Source organism: Thunnus albacares, chromosome 14, assembly GCF_914725855.1.
Source record: "Thunnus albacares chromosome 14, fThuAlb1.1, whole genome shotgun sequence".
In the NCBI taxonomy this organism is placed as follows: Eukaryota; Metazoa; Chordata; class Actinopteri; order Scombriformes; family Scombridae; genus Thunnus; species Thunnus albacares.
The window spans coordinates 2401377-2426428 of record NC_058119.1 but is presented as its reverse complement, the minus strand read 5'-3'; the positions used below and the strand labels follow the sequence as shown (position 1 = coordinate 2426428).

General features: G+C 37.9%; 1 protein-coding gene across 1 annotated transcript; it reads right to left on the bottom strand.

The window, feature by feature from the left end:
• Positions 1–310: 310 nt before the first annotated feature.
• On the bottom strand, positions 311–18610 carry kcnk18 (potassium channel, subfamily K, member 18). Its single transcript, XM_044372013.1, has 3 exons — positions 18068–18610; positions 17609–17752; positions 311–3930 (listed from the first exon to the last, which is right to left on the bottom strand). The coding sequence occupies exons 1-3, from the start codon at positions 18297–18299 to the stop codon at positions 3095–3097; spliced, it is 1212 nt and encodes a 403-aa protein (XP_044227948.1). The 5' UTR covers positions 18300–18610; the 3' UTR covers positions 311–3094.
• Between the last annotated feature and the right edge of the window lie 6442 nt (positions 18611–25052).

Below are 25052 nucleotides of genomic sequence, written 5' to 3'. Positions count from 1 at the left end.
TGTATATTCAGTAGGAGATACTTTCCCAAAATATGACATGTTGCTAGAAGTCTTTGCTTCAAGCAGCCTTCTTCAAGCATCAACAAAGAAAATGTGAGCATAACAGTGTATAGATATTGACAAGTCCTGATGCCATTGGACCATGTCACCATACCAAAGGTCTCAAGTTAGAGGTAGCTTTCAAGAGACAGTTCATGGATATATGGCAGTGTATTAAGATACAATCAAAACACATAAAATGGAATAAAACACAAGGAACATTGAGAGATGCAGGCCATGACGCGCAACAGGTCATAAAATGAAACTTCTATTGTTGCCTTGAAGAAATACACTCGTGAAAATCCTCATCCAAATCTGATCAAAATCCACTAGTACTTGTGCTTACAAATAAAACAAACATGGTTCAATACTGTATATTACTGTATCCATTCAAAGGAATATATAGGTTTTAAACTAAAAGCAAGTGATTTGCATTAAAGCTGGCTTTGGAAAGTTCATATTTGTTGAACACCAATAGACAAACAAAATATGAGAAATGAGCCTCTTGTGGTCTGTAGTAATGTGACATGCAGGAGGTGGAATCATGGGTAGAGCTGCACAAGAAGAAGAAAAACATCACACTTACAGGCAACATGCATCTACATATTACAAAAGACAGCATACAGCAAACCAGTGATGAAAATTTATTAGTACAAGCCTTCACACTCACATGAAAATTACAGCACATGGTATGGTGATGAAAAACATAATATGGATTAGTTCATTGCATCACAGATGAGCACTGATACAAAAGCTTAGCCTACTGGAAGTCCTGATTTAAACAGATTGAAAGCTGAGAATGGAGGCAGAGGATGCAATGGGGTCAGTGAGAGTCTCAGGGTGCCCCTACAAAGGATTTCACTACATGCTAAGGATTATACGGTAAATTCAATTTTCATGGACATTATCTTACCATTTTGTGTCAGTTTGCTGTTAAACTCCTATGCTGTGGTTTTACTCTGGTGGTTCAAGTGGCCAGATAATTATACAATGCAAAATACAGTGAAACAACACTGTAGAATTGATCTAATTTATAATAGAAATTTAATGTTGTATATTTGTTTACATGTGTCACAGAAGGAAACAACAGTATGAGCTCATTCCTGACATAAAAAATATCTACAGCTTTCTTTCAGTTCTGTGGTTTTGTTGTTGTGTTGGGAGGCAGATGTAATTCAATCCCGGTAATGATCAGCTTTGATGCAGAATAATAAATTATCTGCATTATTACACTACATCCAACTATTAAAGTTTCTTTAAAATGATGAGTAATTGTCACGTGTCATTCCAGTCTATTGTGCGAATGGTTTACCATAGTAAAACATAATTATAGGGTGGGACAATGTCTGTGTGTCATAAATGTTATATTTTTACTAGGCAGTGAACAGGCTTTTGACAGTTAACATGCTTTTTTAACTGAGCAGAGGGCACAGAATATGCTTGTAAATATACTGCTTAAACTGTTGATGAGGCAGTGGGTATGCTAGTGACACGGATATAATGTCAGGATAAAAAGTACCATGTATATATTTTAATGGGAGAAATCAAAACAAAATATCAGAAAATATGTGCCTAGCTGTTGGTCCCTGGCTCAACACAATACTCATAAAATATGATACAATCTCATTTGTCACAATCTCACTGGCTTTTAGGATTTTCCCTCTTATATATTCAAATTGTGAATGCGCACCCGGAACCAATGCCAGTGTACATCCTAAACTAAGCTTTGAACATAACCAATGATGTCACATTCACTAAACAATACCAGCTTCAGTACAGAGCCACAGCAGAAATGGCCCTTCCTGCTGAGCACACCATTGAAGCTGCAGTATTAGATGTACCATCACCAGTATAAGGTGCTCCTGTTATTTTGGCTACTGAGTTGATAAATTAGCAATGCTGTACTAGTTTTTCTGCAGGCCCATTATAGTGGATTATAATTTTTACTTCACCATTTTTGTTGATTTATATTTTTTAAGTAGAAAATGCATCATTGCCGACTTCTGTACCTTTGAGCTACTGAGGTGGAAAAGATGATTGCCTGCAGTAAAGTGTTGGCTGCTCACAGAAACCTTTGACTGGACAGGTTTAATGAACTAATGGTAGTTCATCGGTATGCTTGTATGCATGTTTTGACAATGTACAGTCAAAACCCTAAACCTAGCCCTTCCCCTAACCTTAGGGTTCATATCACAGTCTTGAAATGGTAATATTTGTGTGTGGGCAGCCATGTTCATCTGACATTGTTATAAAGTGAAGTTTAAAAAAATTAAACAAAACATATGTTAGATTTACCTCGCAAAGAATAAATCCAGAGTTCTGACTTATAATCAAATGCAACACTATTGTGCCCTCCCTCAGTGGTGCTTTTTGGCAGTATGGTACAGCACAGCTAATACCCCATTTACACCTTGTATGAACATGTGATCTGTATCTGGAAAAACGCATGTTAATGCACTCAAAACACATTGTGATCAGATGTGATTGTATCAGCCAGATCACATTTGGAGGTGGTCACGCTCACATTGTGATTGGATCTCAGACAGATGTAAATGCAATCTGTACAGTGTAACCACATTCACAAGAAAAAAAAACATCCCATTAAGATGAAAGGTCACCTAGCTCCGCCTCTTCCTGCCTCTTCTGTTCGTGGCTGCAGTTTTCTTGACCTGGGATGCACCATATTTGTTGACAAGTGCACCAGCTCTGCCTTGCTAATTTGCATATTGAGATCTGATCACAAAGGCTCACAGAATAGATGTAATTATCCAGATAACATATCCACATACAGATAATACCAGGTGGAATTGGGGCATGAGTCATTCCCTGGAGAGATACTGTATCTAGATAACCAGAATTTGAAGAATAACATTCCACTTCAATGGGCAAAAGCGTTTGGCACATGCACACTTTTTTTTATTTTGCTCATGCTTATAACCGAATAGCCAGCACAAAGAATGCACTGGACCCCAGCCTCCCCTTTTGGGCTTGTTTCAAAGCCAGGACTGTGAGTTTCAACAACTCTTGGACATGAGGCAGAGACACCATTGATGACTTAGTTCTTGTCTTCATTTTTGAAAGCGTCGAAATTTCCCCTGCTGATGAACTTGATGCACTGGCGGTAGCAGCTTACAATTCGTGTTTGGCCCAGCTTGAAAGCCATGGACATGATGGCCATGCCAACAATGATAAAGAGAGAGGTAAGCATGAAATACTTGGGGTGCTCCGGTACAATGTCGCCAAAACCGATGGTAGTGAGTGTGATGAAGCAGAAGTAGTAGGGGTCAAAGTTCTTGAATTCTGTTTCCCACAACGGAAGAATCAAACCTCCAAACAATATGTAAGCAAATACGACCAGCAGAATCAGCACAAATGGTACATCCAGCATTTCCATACCATCTCCTAACCCTGTGAAGTCCCATATGGCATATCCTTTGGGCGATGGGGGCAAGCGGTCTAGCTCTGGACAGGAGAGGCTCCTGAGCAGTGGGCCCTTTCTAAGTAAATTCTCCCTGGCAAGAATCTTCTCAAAGATCTCTTTGTTGTTTTGGAGCTGGATGGAATTGTGCCTCACAGCCGCCTGACTGTGCAGGACCTGCCGGATGTCAAGGGGTTCACGGACCACAACATCTTGGCTGAAAACAAAAGTACCGTCTTCCAGGGACTGGTGGCTCGAGTCCCCTGCTCTCTTCTGAGCCTTCCGTGGTGACCAGGTGTGGGAGGAAAGGCTTTGGCAGAGGGCGTGAATGCGGATGTAGGCTCTGGACATCAGCATAGCAAGGAAATCTCCGACATCGAGGATGACCAGAAGCATGAGAGGGATGCCCACCATGGCATACAAGATACACACCACCTTACCAGGCAGGGTAACCGGATAGATCTCCCCATATCCTACAACAACAATGGAAAAAATGGACACTTTAGTGCTGTGAAGAAGGAGCAAGTGTAAAATTCTGTGAAACATTCAAACTATACTTCTAACCACAGCATTGGCATCAAAGTTTATGTAACAGCCCTATATATACTATACTACCTATAATACTGAGTTGCATTTTAACCACGGCTTTAGGCATGCTTCTACCAAAACTAAACAATTTGTAATTCCATACAGTGTCAAATTCTGAAAATATTGACCACCAATTCTCTAAGGCAGTCCTTCATTCATTACGTGTTTATAGTAGTGGATTGTTATTCTATTAGCACAAGTAATGTTATTTCTTTAGTTTAGCACATAGTCCTTGCGAACATCCTTTAAAGACTTTCACACTCAACTTGTTTGGTTAAGTTTAAACTAACACTGGTGAAGCTCGTTCTGTTTATATGGATGTTAACGCTGCAGACCAATTAGCCACTTCCAAACAAACTCTAGTACACTTTGTATTGCGAAAGTAAAACAGACCAACCACATGATGTTATGATAGTAAATATGTGATTTTAGCATGAACTCAAAAGCTAAACCACTGTTAAATCCCTCTTCTGGCTTTAAACTTTCATGGAAGTGATCTTATAAGTGATCTGTATTTAGTAACCATGGTAACATACAGTGTGTACAACAACACCTAACTGCAGATGTTTTTCCTGAAGTTAAATCAAGCTCTATTTGAGCTTGATATCAAAATTATTTAATTTTGTAAATAAACACATTTTCTCTATATTGAGCTATTTGTCTCTGAGCTGCTTGGGACTTGGGGAAGATGGGGCTTATTCATATTGTGTCTTGGACACCCCTAGACGAGGAAAGACAAAAATCTACATTTAAGGATAATTTCCGTAATAATAACATTTTATTCACCAAGTTAATGGCTAAGATCTCCTGACGCTTGCTAAAAAGCCATCCAAGGGGTCAAGAAACACAAAAAACATAAGATTGGTTGTAAACAAACCCCCACGTTAGTCAAGCCTACTTGGAGGACTAAATGAAGGTGAACCATAAAATTATTATAAAAACTGACTCCACCACAGTTCACAGACCTACTTCCTACTTCAAATGTGACCCATGTACTGGCCGTAGTCGTGCACACAGTTTTCCTATGCAAGTAGGGATTATTACAGACATTTCAGGTGCACTCACTTGTCACCATCTTCCCAGAACTCAGCAATTATTTTGGTGAGTACCATGTAATCATAACCAATAGAAATTATTAACCCAAGTTTTAATAACCAGAATTATCCTTTGCCACATAGTGTGGAGAATACGTGTGCCTCCATGCTGAACTGGTACTGACCAGTGCATATACTGTGTAAACATACTTAAAATAATTCTTATGCACAGTTAGATTAAAAAAAAAATGTAATAAAATGAGTAAAATAAAGTACAAGCATGCAGAATGCAAAGCATGCAATGCAGTTCCTATTGTACATGCCTTATAATCATCAAGAAATACTGTTTTTTTAAATAATATATGAATGTAAAACATTGATTTCCAACAAATGTTTTCTAGTGGGAGTCCATTATCAATTATCAGCTTCAAAATTTGGCAGACAGCAGTGGAGCCATATACCATAAAACATTGCCTTAAATTCACATTATGCTGGTTGTGGAGAGATTAATTAAATTCATGACTAACAAGACAGCACAGAAGACAATATACTCCAACCTCTAACAAGCTCTAATAGGCTTTTTGTGGTGGTGTAAATAGCATTCTTCTCTGAGAGTGCCCTCTCTTCAGCGAGTCGTGGGCTTCCTGTTGCTGCTCAGCCATTAGCCATTAGCTGGCTTCCCTTAACCACTTATGATATATCAGAAAGTAACAGACTTACTGTACTAATGTATCATCGCAACATTCCTACACATCAAATCATGTCAAAATAAAAAGCAAACACCAGTTTGTAGAAGTAGAAAGAAATAATTTGATTCACAGATCACTAATGACAATTAAGAAGTTAAACATGAATCTTCAGCACTCTGTGAAGCTGCACTTATGCACAGTGGCACTTTGAGCTAAATGCAAACATCAGCAAGCTAAAAGGTGAGTTGGTATATTGGTGTAATGGGTTGTTCTAATATCTTAACTAGAGCCTCTGGGGCCTCTTGAGGCCCACAATGCTAGAATATGGAACAGAAGACACAGATGACTTACTATTCCTAAAGCGATAACAGTAGTGGGACTATACATGTAAAGTTTGTCCTGAGGGTGGCGCTAGATAAAAGGTCACTAAAATATGAAGGGTTATCCCCAGGGATTCATGATAATATTGGCACATCATTGGTATCGCCTAATAAAGGCTTTAAAATGAAATATTGGCATCGGCCCAAAATGAACATTTCTGTTGCTATGAGAGGCCGATTTGTTGCCTTCACCTCCGCCACCCGGCTGTTTTTCCCTCCGTGGACTGTTTCACCCTGACAGTCCCTGTACTTCCTCCGTAGGCTGCACTTCACTCAGCTATTCGATGACCCGCTGCTTCTTCCCACTTTAACCTGAACAACAAACTGCGGCTCGGTACTCCGTTTGGATCCACACGGAGAGCAGAGTTATGTGAAATGTAAGAGGACAACAGCTTCAAAACTTACAGATTTACAAGTCTTGTTTAAAATCTACAACTATGAGTTGAAGCAACCTGCTGTTTATTACTACTGGTCCCTGCTCAGCTGACAGCACATCTAGAAATATTCACATGAATTCAAACAGGTCAAGAGTGACAAATATGGAGGCTATTTAAGATGCTTCCCTGTTGGGTGATTTGTGGATTGTTTCCCACCGTCTACACAAGATGGCTGACTGGACTACATGCATAAACCATGTAAAGCTGAGCTGCATTTGGTTTCTGATTCATTTGAGAGCACTCCCAAAGTGTACCAACAAAACATTTCTTCTGATATACTTGGAAGAGGGCATGAGTCCCACAGGGGCTATAAAGCAGAAACCAAATGTCTCAGTCCTCACATATTCCAACCATCCACAAACAGCTGCCTGCTGATAATGAGCCACACATAGCCACACAACAAAAAGGCAGCCTAAATCTTTTTTTAGGATCTTAGCTTGTTAGTCTGCTACTCAGTAAGTAATGCAATAATTATATGTCTGTAGTGTACAAAGTAAACTATATATTCTTGATCTAGAAATAAGTATCTCAATGACTAACTACTAACAACTACTGGCCACATGGTCATCTTGTATGGATAGTTATAGATGATTTCTAATGACTGACCTCATCTAGTGCCACCATCAGGGCAAATTTTCCCTAGGTATTGCAAAATATAACGACCATATTTCCACACAATTTTCAGTGAATATTTATGGTCGGTATATGATAAATCCTAATGTTTTGTGGACTCCCAAGTATCAGCCAGATTTCCATTTGTTTCCTAAGGAGATAGCTCCACAACACATCGGAACAGTAAAATTTCAGTTTACTATTGAGATCCATAAGACTGTGGATGAAACAAATCACATAATCAGATCACCAATGCTATAGCTTCTTGTGTTCTATTAAATGTAAATGGAGAGAACGTCTGCTGCACTGTGTGAAGCACCTAGTGCACACAAACCTAATTTTGTTTTGTTATGTTCTGAATTGAATCAGTATATTTGAATAAGCTTGTTGTGATTTTAAATATCTAAAAAAAGAAAAAAAACATTCTATGCTTCTACACATCCCAATGTGTATGCATAGATGCATTTCCACTGCAGGAACCAGGGTCTAAATGGTTTCAGGGAGATTGTTTTACCCCTGCCTTATAAAGTTGTTATGGCTAACTTGTTAGCAAACAGTTGCCTATTTACATAATTAGCAGACCCAGAGCAACAGTTGCTCTGTCCTGTTGCCACTATTAGCTCTGTTTTGGTCTATAACTACTGAGAGAAATATATATTTAGCTACTAATTGCCCCACTATGTTCTATGTGTGTCTGCTGCTTGGTGCTGGTAGTGAACAGTGGGACTACAGTATCAGAGCTTCTTCCTTTGCTCTGTGTTTTCCCCACACCTGCCCTGTATCAGCCTCGTCGGGCCTGCCCTGCTCTCTGTGTTTCCCCCAGCCAATAGGCTCCCTGTCTGTTCTCCTGTTTCATCACCTCACTCCCCTCCCCTGAGTTTCTCCACCCATCTCCCTACTGCACCTCTTCTCCTTGTTAGTTCTGCACTAAAACATACAGTACTTGTTAGACCTTTCAAAGCAAGGGTGTGTGACATTGAGGGTTTATTGACTTGTCATTGTTTTCCATCAGAAGTCTTCCTCTATTGTGGTCTGTGCTACTTCTGGTTTGGTGCACTTTAATGCTAATGACTGCTCAGTGACAGTGCTGACTGCAAAATTATTGTGCTCAGACTGTGTGTGACAAAGAGTCAGCCATTTGTTTACATGTCAGGAGATCTAGGTTTGCTCTTAATAATACTGTACATCAACTTGACAATTGTTAGAACTTTTGTTTATTTTCTTACTTAACCAAACCTGTAACCATTTGACCATTTGGCAGTTGAGCAATCTTTCAGTATGGGCATCCTTAGGAATCATCTGGCAATATTTAAAAAAGCTTATGACTTGCTAAATCAGTAGTGGTTCTTCTGTTGAATTAATCAATATTGTTACATTAATAATGTCTGTGAAATATGAAGGTGTCACTAATAGTGACAAGACTTATCACAACCCTGCAGTTCCCTTCATCTCTGCGCAGTGTTTTAGTGTTTTTCAGCTTAATGTTTGGGTTTATGACCTGCAATTTTACTGTTTTTGTGGATCAGATGGACCCAAATGCAGAGACTTGGCAGGCATGGAAATGAAGAATATATTTATTAACAAAATCAGGAAAGTGCTGTAACTAACAAGTGCTGTATGTTTTAGTGCAGTTTGGTCATCAGACCTCGGGGTGTTTCACATAATGAGATTAGCAAATTTACTTTAACATATCTACTGAGAAAAAAGACATGAGTGATATTTATGTTTCGTCTTACAAATTCAAATCAGTATCACCAGGATAAACAATAAATCCTTAATGGTTATCTGACTACACTTCTAATCCTCGTTTGATATACAAAATGCTTGCATGTGTCTTTATCTACACCCTAGTCTGTAAGATTAACGTATTCCATGCTGCTGGTTGGAGTTTTAAATAAAATAGCGTTTTACAAATCACCAACTGTTCAAAGCTAATATCAAAACAGCGCTTTGGGGAGTTTTTATTAGCCGCTATAGGAGCATGGCTCTTGAGATGACAATGTTGAGATGACTAGGGTGTAGTCCACCACTTTGTTCCGACTATAGATTGATTCCTATTAAGCTAAAGTTAAATCATCCAGTGAAATATTTCTACATTCACTTGATAGATTGCCATGGAATTACAGATATTCAAGGTGCCAAGAGGATGACTTCCACAACTTTGGTTATCCCAGCCTTTCTTGTAGCATGTTTGCATTTTTTGGTAAGGAGTGAAATTTTGGATGGATTGCCATAAAATGTGGTACAGACATTCATGTTCACCAAAAGACAAATTGTAAAAACTTTGATGATCCCCTAACATTTCTGACAGAGCCATCATCTGATCAAATTGGAGATTTGTCTAGTACTTTGTTTACTGCTAATTAGCAAAAGTTAAAAATAGCATGTTACTGTTTTCATTGTGAGCATGTTAGTGTTTAGTTGAAAGCAGAGCTGTGTATAAGTACAGCCTCAGAACTGAGATCTCTTTGGGATTGTGTTATGCAGCCACAAAATGTGTTGTCGAGAAAATAAATAAGCTATACAAGGTAAACACAGATCCTGCCACACACTGTAAAATGAATGGAAAAGGCCCTCCACATTCACATGGGTTCTGTCTGCTGACCATTCAAAATATAAGGAAGAGTGTCAGTGGATATAAGGGGGTAAACTGAAGATGGGAATAAGCTACAGACTTAATTGCCATGTTAGCATTTGTGATTGCTATGAAGCATGACAGGTGTGTGTCTACTCCACCTCACTTCCCTTGGTCTAAATGTTGCTGACTATTTTCAGTGGAAGTTTCAAGTTTTGACTTCAGCTTGGTTGAGATTTTTTCTCAGGGGGTGAAGAGACTAGGGATGTGGAGAGAGCGCAATATTTGTATTTCAATCCTGTTTTTGTTTTTTATTACATTTCTAATTCATATTAATATTAATTGTTATATAATATATAATATTATATCATTTATACACCTTAATATATAATATTAATATTAATATATTAAAGTGTTAAAATAAGTGTTCTTCAGTAAATTACTTTGAAAAGGAGGGTTCCACACCAGGTCTTGAACCCCAGTCTCCCAGACCACAGACAACTGCACTGACCACTCAGCCCAAACTTAGTTCCATTAGACCTGCAGCTATTTATACATCCTTGACATAGAGACAGACAGCAGAACAGAAGAGAGGAGAGAGACAGAGAGAGCAATGGAACTGAGTCCTGACCTGTGCACTTTTATTTATAAACAAATAATTTAAAAAATATTTGTACAAAATAAATGTGCTTTGTGCTTTTCTGAATACTGTATTTGGCTCCACCCCTAGAAGAGATGCTATGCTGCTGATCCAAGAGCCGCTGGCTGAGATTATGCTGAGCAGCATGCATGGGAATAAATTACAATATAATAATATAATGTGTATATTTCTTGTTGTCCTCTGATGCTGTTGCGCTGTGCTGCTCTGTCTTCTCTGTCTGCGTGCTGTTTTTGCGTCACAACGTTATCAGTTATGAATTTGTTTTTCACTGCGTGGGAAAATGGACGTGTGGCTTGAGAGCATGTGAAAAGTGTTGGTTGTGTGAGTCTGACGGTCAATGCGTGAGAGTTGGCAGCTCTGGCTAAAGCCAGCTCGAAAAGTCACTAGATGTTGCTGGATGATGTCACATGCTAATCTGCATATTAGTGACATCATAAGGTAACTACATACAGTACCAGTCAAAAGTTTGGACACATTTTCTCATTCAAGAGAATGGGAAGGTGTGTCCAAACTTTTGAATGGTATATACAAATTTCAAAAAATGAAAGTAATGAAAATCACTCATTTTCTCATAGCTATCATCACATCAATATGCATCTAAATCTACCTCTAATATCAAAAACTTTTATATAGGTTGTTGTGCAGACTGTAGAGCTGTCATGATCCAGACACTGAAATCAACTCACTATTTTAAACTATTTGACCAGAAAATAAAACTTAAATAGTCAAGTTAAAATGTTTAGAATAAAAACATTGTTTGATCATAAGATCATTCACATTTCTGTCTGGCTGATGATTGGTCAACTGAGGGTGCTGCTGCTCTGTCCCACCCACTGAACACAGTCAGCGCAGAGAGACAGCCATATGAGAGCACATTCACTGAGGGATATTGGCAACTCCCTTGAAGGGAGTTACGGTCTGCCCAGAAAGTCACTAGATTTGTCATTAGTCACTTTTTTGGAGAAAATCATCACTACAGCGGTCTTAAAAGTCGTCAAATAGCAAGAAAGAGCTAAGTTGACAACAACTGATTGGTCCTGCTGAGTGAAAGAACATAAAGATCACAGCTTCCTCAGAATGTGAGCTACACATGCTCACATGAATGATATTACATTATTGCCATTTTTCTTGTATTTGCACTAAATTTTAAAAGTTTAACAAATATCATTGACTGTAGAAAGTATATAGAAATAGAAATATACTATAGAAATAGTAAATAGAAAGTATAAGAACTGCAATACTGTGTAACTCATGCTGACAAATAGTTTTTGACAAATCAACTACTCCATTTGCTCCACAGCAAATGATCACAGTGGGATTAGTGTGTGTGTGTTTTTTTAAGGATTTAGCTAAAGTCAAAGCCATTAAACTCCCTCCATGTTATTCATAAGTTTGACAGGTTATGATTCATACGCAGGCTATTTAACAACCATGTTTACAAAGAATGACCATGAGCAGATTCTAACTCCTTCCAGTCTGGTGATTCTTATTTGCATATGGCCTGTTAGCTAATAGACCATATGACAGTAAACAAGAAAAAGATGAGTCAAAATAAGCACCTGGACAAGCCTGGGGCATTAGAAACAGTAAACGATGCAGACTCCAAATTCAAAGTACCCATTGTAGGTAGAACAGGTTCAGCTGTAACACAAATGAGTTGGAGATGTATAATAGTAGACATAAACAAAAGAGGGTTTGCTAAAAAAAGACAACAGAACTATACACAAAAATACCAACATAATTTATTAAAGTAAATACAAGGACATTCTACTTCTTAAACCTGCATTTACTGAGTTTTTTTCTGGTCACACGGACAGCAGAAGAAGCAATTAACCCAGCATGGACATATTATCACCTTAAAAAGTTGATTTGGTGAACTTGTTAGCGAACAGTTGCCTATTTACACATCCACTAGACACAAAGCAACATTAGCAATCACTGTGGTCATGTTTTGCCCACCTGATGAATGTAACTCCAATATTCACTCTCCTTTAGCTCTTTTGATTCTCCACAAACTACCAAGGGAAATATTTGGCTTATTAGCTGCTAGATGCTCCACCATGTTCACCAACTAGTCTCTGTCTTTGTATGTCTGCTGTTTGGTGCTGGCAGGTAGTGTAAAGTGGGTTTATCAGAGCTTTATTACTGAAAACAGCTGGCTGCTGCTACTGGACACAAAGGTTGATGCAACTGGACCAGAACAGTAAAGTTGAAGGCCAGAAAACCAAAACACTAAGTTGAAAGATGCTGAAACACTTCATACTCAGGAGAACTGCTGAGTTGGGTCAAAATTGCTATGGAAGCAATGTTTATTTATTTATTTAATTTTACCTGCATTTTACTTGACTTATTCTAGTTGTTATTTATCTTAGTGTTTTTTTTATTGTTATTTGTCTCTTTTCAAGTCCTGATTATTGCAGCCTTGAGCACTTTTATCATGTCTGTCTATTGTCTGTGTTGTCTGTAAAATGTGTGTCAAGTTGGGTGCCTTGTCTACTGCAAACCAAATCTGAGGGTGCTGCTGCTCTGTCCCACCCACTGAACACAGTCAGCGCAGAGAGACAGCCACATGAGAGCACATTCACTGAGGGATATTGGCAACTCCCTTGAAGGGAGTTACGGTCTGCCCAAAAAGTCACTAGATTTGTCATTAGTCACTTTACCTTTACACTTCTACCTACAGGTACAAATAAAGTAACCTGAACCTGAACCTGAATTCTCTGTGGTTTCATCAATACTAGTGATCCCTTTCTCATTACACATACTCATTTGACCCAGTGTTGAGAACACTGTGTGCTGACCTGTTTATGTTTTAATTTCAATTCAGTTTTATTTATATACTGCCAAATCATAACAGATGTTATCTTAGGGCACTTTTCATATAGAGCAGGTCTAGACCATACACTTTAAGTTACAGAGACCCATCATTCCCCCATGAGCAAGAACTTGAACCATGAGCAAAAACTCCCCTTTAATGGGAAGAAACCTCAAGCAGAACCGGACTCTAGGTGGGCGGCCATCTGCCTTGACCAGTTGGGTTGAGAGAGAAAGAAAGTGAGGGGAAAGTGAGAACAGCATAAGGCTGAGACGTCAACAGGCTAATGGATGCAACTTAGTAATTGGCTGGCAAACATGTTAAGCTTATTTAGTAGCTGTTGTTTTCCAATACCTCTAATTGCTCCTGATAATGTTTTAAAGCAGAACCGAATGCTTGAAACATCCTCCATCCTTTTCAGAGTATCTCTCTTTTTATACAGTTCCACTGTATTCAACATCACTTCCACTTGCTCTAGTCTTAGATATATTTGAGTGAAGGCATTCAGCCTTATCATGCTCTGAGAACATCACACTAACAAACTTTAGTGGTACAATTTTTAGCATTCTAGCAGCATGGTTCAGGGATGGAAATGTCCATCATTCTGCCCAACATCTTTGGTTCAGACTGAAATATCTCAACATATATTGGATGGATTGCCATGAAATTTAAACAGACATTTATGGTGTCCATGAGGACAAATCCTACTGACTTTGTTGATCCCCTGGCTCTTCACCAGCACCACCATGAGATTGACATTTGTGATTTTGAGTGAATATTTCAAATCTTTTTCAGCAATTGCCATGAAATTTGTTGGAGACATACATTTTCCCCTCAAATTAATTGCAATAATTGACTTTTCTTCTAGCACCATCATGTCAAAATGCTGATTTGTCCAGTACTTTGACATTCCCTCAGCCTCAGCTTTACCTTGTGTTAAGTGCTAATTACCAATTGTTAGCATGCTAACATGCTAAACTAAGATGGTGAACATGGTAAACATTATACTTGCTAAACATTAACATGTTAGCATTGTCACTGTGAACATATTAGCATGCTGACATTAGCATTCGCTGTGCCTAAGTACAGCCAAAGAGAGCAGCAAACACGCTTGCGGACTCTTAGTTCTGTTAATCTTGAAACTGCTACAGATTTGATCACTATGTAGCCTACCAAGCTACAATCTAATGTGGTCACAAATAATCTGCTGATGAGTTAAAATGAGGTTTCTTTGTTATACAAATAAAACTTAACTGCAACAAAGTGAAGATACAGAGATGATGAGGAAAAGGTCCAAGTTGAAGGTTAACTTAATAAAGGATTACTACAACTTGTTTCATTATCAGTTTTATTGGTTATAATAACATTATACTCTGCATGTTAACTGCTGAGATGTGGGAATAGGGCAAAGATTAAGATTCAAACCATCATACATTCATACCTCATTTCTTGTCCCATCAGATTTCCTTTTAACAATTTTGCCTTTGTTCACAGATCCCAGCATACTTGGAGAGTGCATTTTATCATAACCAATACAACCAATGGCCCCACCTACAGAATAAGACCCAAGTTTTAATAAATTGAGTTATCCTTTAAGGGCTTGACAAGAAACTTGTCTGTTTAGTTTCAGCATAAGTTAGAGGATTTCTACTAGATGAGTGCTAAAAGGTGTACTGGCATTGGCTGCACCTAACCATAACCTCATGAAATAAAGTCAAAAACAGTCCTTCAAAAACAAATCATCGTTCTAAGAGAATGCCAGAAAGAATCACTTCCAACTGCACCTAATGTCTGCACTGTGTAACCTAATGGAAAAAACACACAGCTCATTTTTACAAAACTAGTAAACATAACATAATACCTAAATGTGATTATTAGTAGGGGAAACTGGGGATGGTTGCAACAAGGGACAGTTGCAACAAGTCTTATTCCTTCAATCAGAAACATGCTTGAGGCTTGAGTGATGACCCTCTCCCCATCAGGAAGACAGAAAACACATTCAACATCTGCTGCTGCCAGGCCTGGACTGGCAATCAGGAGCACCAGGACTTTTCCTGGTGGCCTGGCCTGTTAAATGGCCTGGTGGGCCCGCCGCAGAGAGAGAGAGAGAGAGAGAGAGAGAGAGAGAGAGAGAGAGAGAGAGAGAGAGAGAGAGAGAGAGAGAGAGAGAGAGAGAGAGAGAGAGAGAGAGAGAGAGACGTTTTGTTTGGGAGCAAGTGCATTTAGAGCAGCTAAATGACTTAGCAACAAGATGGACAATGGAAAAAAGAGGAAGGGTGGAGCAGAGACAAAAAAGAAAGGTAAATAAATGTGCTAGTTAGCTAACATTTGCTACCTAGCTAGCGTAGCTAATGTTACCAATGCAACATCATCGTCCCCTGTCAATGTTAAAGCTGCCAAGAAACTGGACAATCAATAATAAAAGTGATAGTTTCCTTTCTGATTTCCTCAAAAATATTGATGGCATAATTGGCATATCTAGTCTAATTAATATGGTCAATATTATTTGAAAATTCATCCATTTTGTTGAAAATTTCAGTCAGCGAGTTCATACTTTCAGCTCATAATTTAAAATTATCGAGACAACATAATGTCTTCTGTCACACTATTCAGACTACTGTAATTTGTTGAAACTTAAAGATCTATGTTATTTAATGTTTGTGTAGGTTAAAGGGCTATTTAAACTTTTGATAAGTGACTGTTATCATTATATACTGTATATCAGTAAACTGAGTAGTATATTGTGCTCTTGCTCTGTTCTTTGAATAAGTGAGGAGAGTTAACTGTATTATATTGGTGCATTAAAAGGTATGGTGTGCTGTGCTGTTGCTTTTTTCTTTTCGAAGATGGAGAGAGTAGCATTAGTGCCACAGTAGTACAGAGACCCACTACTTCAGAGCAACCTGCAGGTACAAGATATGTTAGAAAAAACAAATGTATATAGTTTATGGTAATTTTATGGAAAATATAGTTTTAAACAGGTGTACTCAAACGTCTGATGGGTGTATATCAGTTCTTGCTCTGTTCTTTGAATAGGTGGAGAGAGTGGTTGACTGTACTATAATGATACATTAAAAGATATGGCTTGCTCTTGCTTTTTTTCTTTTTGAAGGTGGAGAGAGTAGCATTGGTACAGTCGTACCAATGCTAATGTCGTCTCCCTCCTTAATGTTATGTACTTTTGGTTTTATTTGAAATTCATAATAGTACATTGTATTAAGCAGTTGTTGGCTCATTAGTTTGTTATTCACATGCACTAAAATTCACCAGAATGCAGGAAATCAAGTCTTTGTAACTAAATTTTTTCTAGTGGGGGGCCCCCAGACCCCCCGCTTAAAAAATGGCCTGACTGGGGCTATATTTCATGCTATATTTCCTGGCCTGAATGATTTTTCCAGTCCAGCCCTGGCTGCTGCATTTATTGAAAAAAAAAACATGTTTTGGCGACATGAAAGTAATCTTTTTCACTTCACATCCTTTGACTCTTCTAAGTGACATGGTTAGCATGTGTCAAGGTCAGAGTGTCCAGCTAGTACATAATATTTTGTCATGGCTGATGGGGTTGGGGATGGTTGCAACAAGTTGTTGCAACTGTGCCCAAGCTAAGGAGCTATATCAAAACAGATCACACAATAATATTTACATACAAATTTGTATACATTTTTTTTTTTTGCAAAAAAAATATTACATTATAACGTTATACATACACAAGTCATTGTGATGTACACAATCATCGGAGTTAATAATGTAATAACAATCATTTCATTATTTCATATTAACGTAATCTTATTGTAATAGTCCATTAGCAAACAGTAAGCCATTATTGTTTGTCATACAGTGAATAAAAGCAGAAATTGTACTCTGTTTGTTTTTCAGTATGCCATGAGTGAGGAAGAGGGGGTTCCAAAATATTACTAAATAAATAAATAACACTATAATATTAATGTATGAATAAATAATACTATAATATTATTGTTAAAACAATACGTATTTTCAGAATACCATACTCACTGAGACAAAAAGCAAAAGTTAATTAGTGAAATTGAATGTATTTTTAACATGTTGCAGCCACCCCGCTGATCATGTTGCAACTCTCCCCAGGGTTGAGGTCAGTTGCAACATCTGACGTCTTCCATTCAAATAAAAGCTCATTTTTAACCATGACCTTTTATTTTCTAAAATTTAAGAACGTTTCTGAATTTTTTGAAAGAAAGAAGAATTTTAAGAAAAGTTAACCGACTATAACCATCTTTGAGTAAAATCATTCCTCAAGAGCCACTGTAAGACCTTTAATTGTTCACGTTTTGATTGATTATCATATCTATATCATCTTGCTGGATCATAATCCCCAGTCACTTACCAACCGTTGTGAACACAGTGCAGCAGAAGAACATGGAGCCAAAAAAGCTCCATCTGTCAGGTCTCTGGAACCATATGGACTTGAACGTTGCCATCTTATCCTTCACTTTCTTCACTATGTTTTCCTCTGTGTAGGATGTGTTATCTAAAAGTAAAGAGAAAATAGCCCAGTGTAGAACAGATCAATAAAGGCTCGTAGTTTAAACGTTAGTTTCTTAACTCTTGAACGTGAACGGGTCCTGACAGAGAAATACGCATACTATATACATTAGGCTTAATTAGAGTCCAAATTATTTCAGCATTAGAATTGAAGGAAAACATACCAAAATCACTACAGCAACCATAAAAAGTCCATGAAAGTCAACATAGCCCTACATGAGTTACTGAAGTCTAGTTCCACCGTGATATTAGATGGCCCATCATATTGAATAAGTTGTTGTGGATATTTGTGATCACTCACTGGTGTCATTCTGGACAAGGCGGACAATATCTACCAAGAAGCCATGGTACTCCTTTTGGATATCGGTCTCGCTCCCTCCTTCAATGTGCTGGAACATAATCGCACCCAGCGCCGCGTATGCAACCAGAGACAGACACAGCATTAGGTGAGGCAAGAGCTTCCAAGAGCGCGCTGCGCATTTTCTCGACTCGTCCTTAACGCTTATTCTTTGATTCAAGGCAGCACACATCATCTTCTTCTTCCTCCTCCTCTTTCTCCTTCCTTCGCCTCTGTACAGCTCCTAAAGCCCGTGTGGAGAGCGGTTGTGCGTCCGTCAGCTTGGCTTGATGCTCCAGGAATGTGCGCAGAGGCTGCTGAGCCAGTAAACACCACAGCGTCTACACACGCATTACCGACACTACCATGAGGCCTCCGGGGAGATCCTTTATTGACTTGAATGTATTACTCGCCTCTCTGACTGCCTGAGGTCCTGTGAGAGCATGACATAGACAGCCTTCACAAACATTCAGACCACACCGGAAATCAACCATCTCACCAATATTGATAAGTTTTGTCTCAGCAATCCAAACGCAAAGATTCTTAGTTAATACTGAATTAAAATCAAACTATAGCCAGTTTTTACTTTTGTTGTTTTCTGTTATTCTCTCTCTGCTAAACATCCTAATTAAATTAATTTCCCCAGTGTCCATCCATTCATCCAACACCTAAGCAATTGGTGGAAGAAGTACTCAGATGCTTTACTGAGTAAAAGTACCAATAGCACGATGTAAAAATACATTATAATACATAATAATTTATATTAATAATATTATATTATATATAAGTATTTATCTCCACTAAATAGGCTGATAGTTAAAAGATCAAAAGTAAAAGCACTCATTCTGCAGAAAAGTGGCCCCTGAAACTGATGTATATTTATTATATATGATATTATTAAATTGTAAGAACTGATGGAGCAATGCATATGTTTTAACTACTTTTTAACCAAACACATTTTTAACTACTCCATATAGGTAGTTTAGTCAAATAGTCCCAACCTCAGGGTTGGGTCCCTCCAAATTGTCACCAGAGAAATCTGAGGGGTCCTGAGGTGATTCATGGGAAAGGAGAGAAGAAAATGCAAAGTCAACACAAATCTCTTTCATTTTCTTTGGAACTTTTCTCTTTCTTTAAATAAAACAACTATTGGATGATTAAACCTCATCAGGGCTTAAACAGTTATTTAAATACAGTAAAACCATGAAGACATCTAACAACTATACTGTTTTTTTTTTTTAAAGAGTCATAAGCCAAAACAGTTGGTAACCACTGGTTTAATCTTTAACAATGTGCAGTATTTTATAAACTGGTCACATGTTTTGTTTTGTTTTGAGTTTTTACAGCTGTCAGATGAATATAGTGGGGTAGAATATAAAGTAGAATAAAATGGAAATACTAAGTAAAGTGCAAATTCCTCAAAACTATACTCAATAAGTACTTAGTAAATGCACCGTTTATAGACTTAAATCAGCTTGATCCACTTTTCTTTTGGAAGTCCCACATGCTGCAAAAGCAATTATGCCTCTTTAATCTCTAAAAACAAATGGTCCTGCCCTCTATCAAGCACCAGGGCAACAGGTGCTGCAAGATTTCTATATTTAGTGAACCATGTGAGGGCCAAGTGTGGGTCAAAGTCAGAGAACAACTGGGAACTCTTTCTGTAAATACCTTGAGACTATTAAACATACCAGGGAATTATATTTGAGATGCTACTTCTTTTAACCTGCATTGCATCACATGTTGGTGGCCGGATGGAGAAACAGCCTTAAGACCTCTTGAGTCCTCATACAAACAAACTCTAAAAACTCTGGACAAAAAGCCAATGCATTTCAATCACTGTAGGGTACTGGAGAAATACAATTTACTGAGCTTTGAAAATTTCAAATTATTTTCAAATTTGTGTTAGTTTATAAAACTTGAAATGGTTTGGCCACTATGTGACTTTGTGTATACTCGCTCAGTAAGTTTTGTATTGCGTGTCTAGTGTACTTTTCTGTATAAATTTGTATGCTGTTTTTACTCTGTACTGTTTGTTATTGTGCTGTTTCTTTGCTCTGACCTGCCAAGGGACCACAGATGCAAATTAGCTTGAAGTTATAATCTGGTACGGTGCATCAAATGGTGACATTTATGTCTGAGGAGTACAGTGTCCCTTTAAATATAATAAATAAAAAGAAAATAAAAACCTAACTTCTAAGGAAAAGCGACACACTTGAGAGTGGGATGAAACACTGAGTTTATCAAAAATTAATTAGTAGGAGGCAGTTCCACTGAATTTGTGCACCAAAGGCAATTTATGATTTGGGCTGCATCTTGTGGTCTGACACTACATTATGAGAGAACTGATGTGATGAATGTTTTAACAGGCGATGGAACTGGCACTTTCTCAATGCGGATGTGATCTAATACGAGAACACACATCACAAACAAGAGCCACAAATTGATCATAATTGAGCAAACACTTCTCTGATTTATTACATTGTAGACTTGTGGGTTTTGTTTTAGCTGTGCCTCCTGTTCATACTGACTATTAGAAGATCCCTTCATAATGCACTTACAATGTAAGTGATGGGGACCAAATTTCACAGTCCTGTAAATAAAAGTTTATCTGAAGCTAATATGGAGCCTCAGCGTCCAAATGAGTCAAATCAAGTAGATATCTTTCAACGTTACAGTCTTTTTAGTGCCAAAGTCCCTCTTTTTGTTACTATACTTCCACCACAGTTCAACAGGGAAACACTGTCTGAGGAAACACAAAGGGGGAATTTGATGCTAAAAAGACTGTAAATGTGGCAGACATCTACTTGATGTGACTAACTCAGACTGCTGAAGCCTCATATAAGCTTCACATCAACTCTTAAATGCATTTTTGCACAAAATGACTGTGTGGACACACTGTGGATTTTGGCCTCCATCACTCACACTGAAAGCACATTTGAAGGGGATCTTTTAATAGCCAGTATGAACAGGAGGAATGATTACAGTGAGGAAAACCTCTTTCACTGTTCATATGGACACCTGACTGTTGTTTTAAGACACACTTGAAAATGTGTGAACCTATCCTTTAGATTTATCTTAACAGGTTCTTTCTATCAACCCTTTGTGTTCCAACCAGGACAACCACTTTATCCATAAAGACTGCACTAAGACACATGTTTGTGACTAAGAAAGACAATCTACATGAATAAGATGAATGATGAAATGTCATTTATATTTTGGAAGAAGCAAAGAGGTAGTTTCTAAATATGTTTTTTCTTACCTCATTTTGGAAATCTTTCCATATTTTATTCCTGTGCACTATGATATATATTAAACCCTAGACTTTCTTTATTAGGTACTAATAGACAAGACAAGTGGAGTTCACATAATAATAGTAATAACAATAATAATAATAACAATAATACACACACACACACACACACACACACACACACACACATATGTGTGTGTGTGTGTGTGTGTGTGTGTGTGTGTGTGTGTGTGTGTTTGTGTGTATACATATATATGTCATTATTGGCAGCTATGAACTGGATTCCTATCCACTGGAGATGCATTGTCCTGCCAACTCCTTCACAGTGGTGGACTGACCTTTCAAATGATTTGACTGTTGCTAAGGCTTACTATAACATTAAAGGAAAACCCCTTTAACAAATTTGGCATTCTCATATGATTTTAGATGCATTTAGAAACAAAGGAAATGATCTGAATCTTGATATACAGACCTTTATAGCAAAAAGTATTGTTTGTGTATCTGTGTAGAGTTTTTGTGTTACCCATTTATGGTTTTCCTTTTTCAGACTTTGTACATTGTAATCCATGTTATGTGTGTTTTCTTAATTGTATTTCCTTAATAAGCTCAATTTCTAAGAAAGAATGACAACATAACATCAAATAACCTGTATTTACCTAAAGATACATATTAAAGAATGGTAAGGTGATATTAAGATACAAATTCCTGGGTTTTACACTTTTCTAATAATGCATAAAATCCAAAAAGAAACATGTAGTTACAAGTCCTATGTGATCTACTATCCCATATCCCATATCTGTCAGAATTTCAAATATATTTTAAATATTTTTCTTCACACTTTCAGATTACAGAGGGGCATGCTGCAATGAGCTGAATAGGTTAAATTCAATTTCTATTTTCATTAGAAAAACTGATAACATGTTGGAGTATATCCTACAGGTTGATGGTACAGGTTGTAATTTTGCCACTACATTAAGGCAAGTGGTTTTAGGTAATTTAGTAATTTAGGTGACATGTGTATTAATTATGTTTTAGGTTATGTTTTCAAATATAGTAAAACAGAAGAACAAGTAAAAAATATTAAAATCACTGTATTTCAGGTGCTCAGCAGTAAGGAGAGATTCCGTGACCAATGATTTCTTATGAAGAGGTGCCATGGTCTCAAAAGTTAGCTAACCACTGCACTGCACTGGTCTATCCCAATACCCACTCTTGGGATCTTGAGTACTTAAGTGCACATTCATATTCACATGCCACCAGGTCTGTAAAATGCCAACGCACAGTACACTTAACTTATACTTGATTGATGCTTGATACTTGATACTTCAGTACAAAGTCAAGAGATTGTGTTATGTAGCACAACAAGCTAGTGAAGCTCTGTAAACACAACCACATTTCTGCACAAAGGTGCAGTGGCAGGCTACTATCTTATTGCTGTTTTTACTCGTTAGACACATTTCTAAACAAGCACCTCATTCCTGACCACATCACTGTCGTGCCAATAATGACGGTAAAGCACACCCTTTCATGTAATTGCTTAAGTGACATCTCATGACTTCATATTCAAGTTTAGTTTTTTCTAATATGTGAAAATCAGTGTTTATTATTATTTATTATCCATTATCCATTATTATTATCATCTATTATTTCTAATGGAGTCAGAGGCCAGTTTAGATATTTAACATTGATTATAAAGTCTGTAGTGTACTCTGGCAGGACAGTTCTCAGTTTGATTTCAATGACCATAATTGGCGTACGACAGGCAAACTACAGCACAGGGGAGATCCAGGGAATGTTGGCTTCTCTTTATAAAAGCCACCACCTCAGCAGCTCTTCTGTCTGCTCAGCATCAGTGGAATAAACATTTTGGCTAGCATTCTGGTTAACATAAACACCCATCAGAGAGTCACGATGCTCTGGCCACCACTCTTGAACAGTGACACCATACCAAAGCAGCTAGTCAGAGAAGAAACACTGACAGCATGCCTCACACAAAGCTTTTAAAGGCAAACTGAGTCATCTGTGTTTGTGTTAATGTAACCTACTTTGAGATGAACTTGGAGGAAACCTCATTTAAGCCTGCTAAATCACTGTTGACTATGTTTTTTCAAATTTTTTATGAACATGCCGCATGACTGTTTCGGTGTGACACATGTGGACCGTACTGAAAACCAAGTGTTACTGGTTTAACAGTACGTGTCATAGTACAGTATGGGTGCAGGGGTGGTATTGCTACTTTTTACTTAAGTAAAGGATCTGAGTACTTCTTTCACCAATGATTAAGTATAGATCCATGCAGAGGATTGTATTGACCTTCAAACAGTGTAGTGCAGTGTGTGAGCAACTTAAAGGCCTCCATATACTCTTAACAGCCAGCATATTTGCACATGGCTCTGTTTATACTGTACTGGGTGACTATTTTGGTTTGCAAAATATGTTTACCTTACAAATTACGTTTACCTTGCTGCTATGCAGACAGATAAAGTATAATAATAATAAAATTGATACCTTATCTTGTGTGGAAACAACATATGGGAAATGGGAGCTGTCCTGCTAAACGAATAACCTTTAGTAACATAGTATGTGATATATCATAGAGCTGTATCTTTAATTCATACCATATGTTTATCTCAGTGAGAGGTCTGAAATCTGAATATGGTCAGTGAGGAGTTTGGAACTCTCACTTATGTGTTATTGGCTGGCATTCCTGGGGGGTTAAGGAAAGAGCTGGTCTGTTGTTTGAGGCTTGTACGGTCTGCCTTTGAAAAATGCAGCAACTTTAGGGACTGTTAGTTATTTATGAGAGGGAGGGGGTGGTGCAAAACACCAGGGGGGCTTGTGTTTTTTATTTTGGCTCAGGGGAGGGATATACAACTTGCATTTTGTATTTATTTTAAATACATTTTTTTCTTTTCAAAATACACATTTTATCGCTGTATGGTGACAGGACTCAGAAAGCGTTTCTGAGGATATAAACCATTCAAACCTGCCTATTCAATTTGGGTTGGAATGTGAAGGGTTAAATGAAAGAAAACCCTTTTGTCAGCCTATCAGAATTTTGCGCCTCCACAGTTTCTGGGAAGAAAATGCTGCTTTCAGCTCTGTGATTGGTGGTCCAGCTATAATTTTACAGGGGGGCCGAGTAATTCAAAGTACAGTAAAATTGACCAATCATAACCATATCTTCCTTCTAAATGGGCAGGCTTTGTTGTTGCTACTTTATGACAGGTTTGGCCTGCTGTGCGCTGTGAATGAGTCTGCACCATCATCACACTGGTACACCTGTGTGTAGTAGGCAAACCACACCAGCCCCTACCCACTACCACTTGACCACCAAGGTTTAATGCTATTTAATGTAATGGTTGGAAAAGGTAGGCCTTTGCTTTTTATTTTCTGAAATACTACCTTCTTTTGGTATGAATGTAATAAAATATGGTTATTTATGCTGGAGGGAGGGTCATGCATTTTCACCCAGTCACACAAGGAGGTTCAAGGAAAAAATTTTGTAGCTCAGGGGAGGGTCAAGATAAAAAAACAAACAAACAAACAAAAAAAAAAAAACAAAGTCACACCCCAGCCATCCCCTTCCCTCTACCCTACAAAAGCAAATCAAGAATAGAGGATTGTGTGTACTTTGGTATCATTGGGATGAATGAAGATAACCAGTGCACAGCAGTGCCTCTCTCCTGGGTGCCA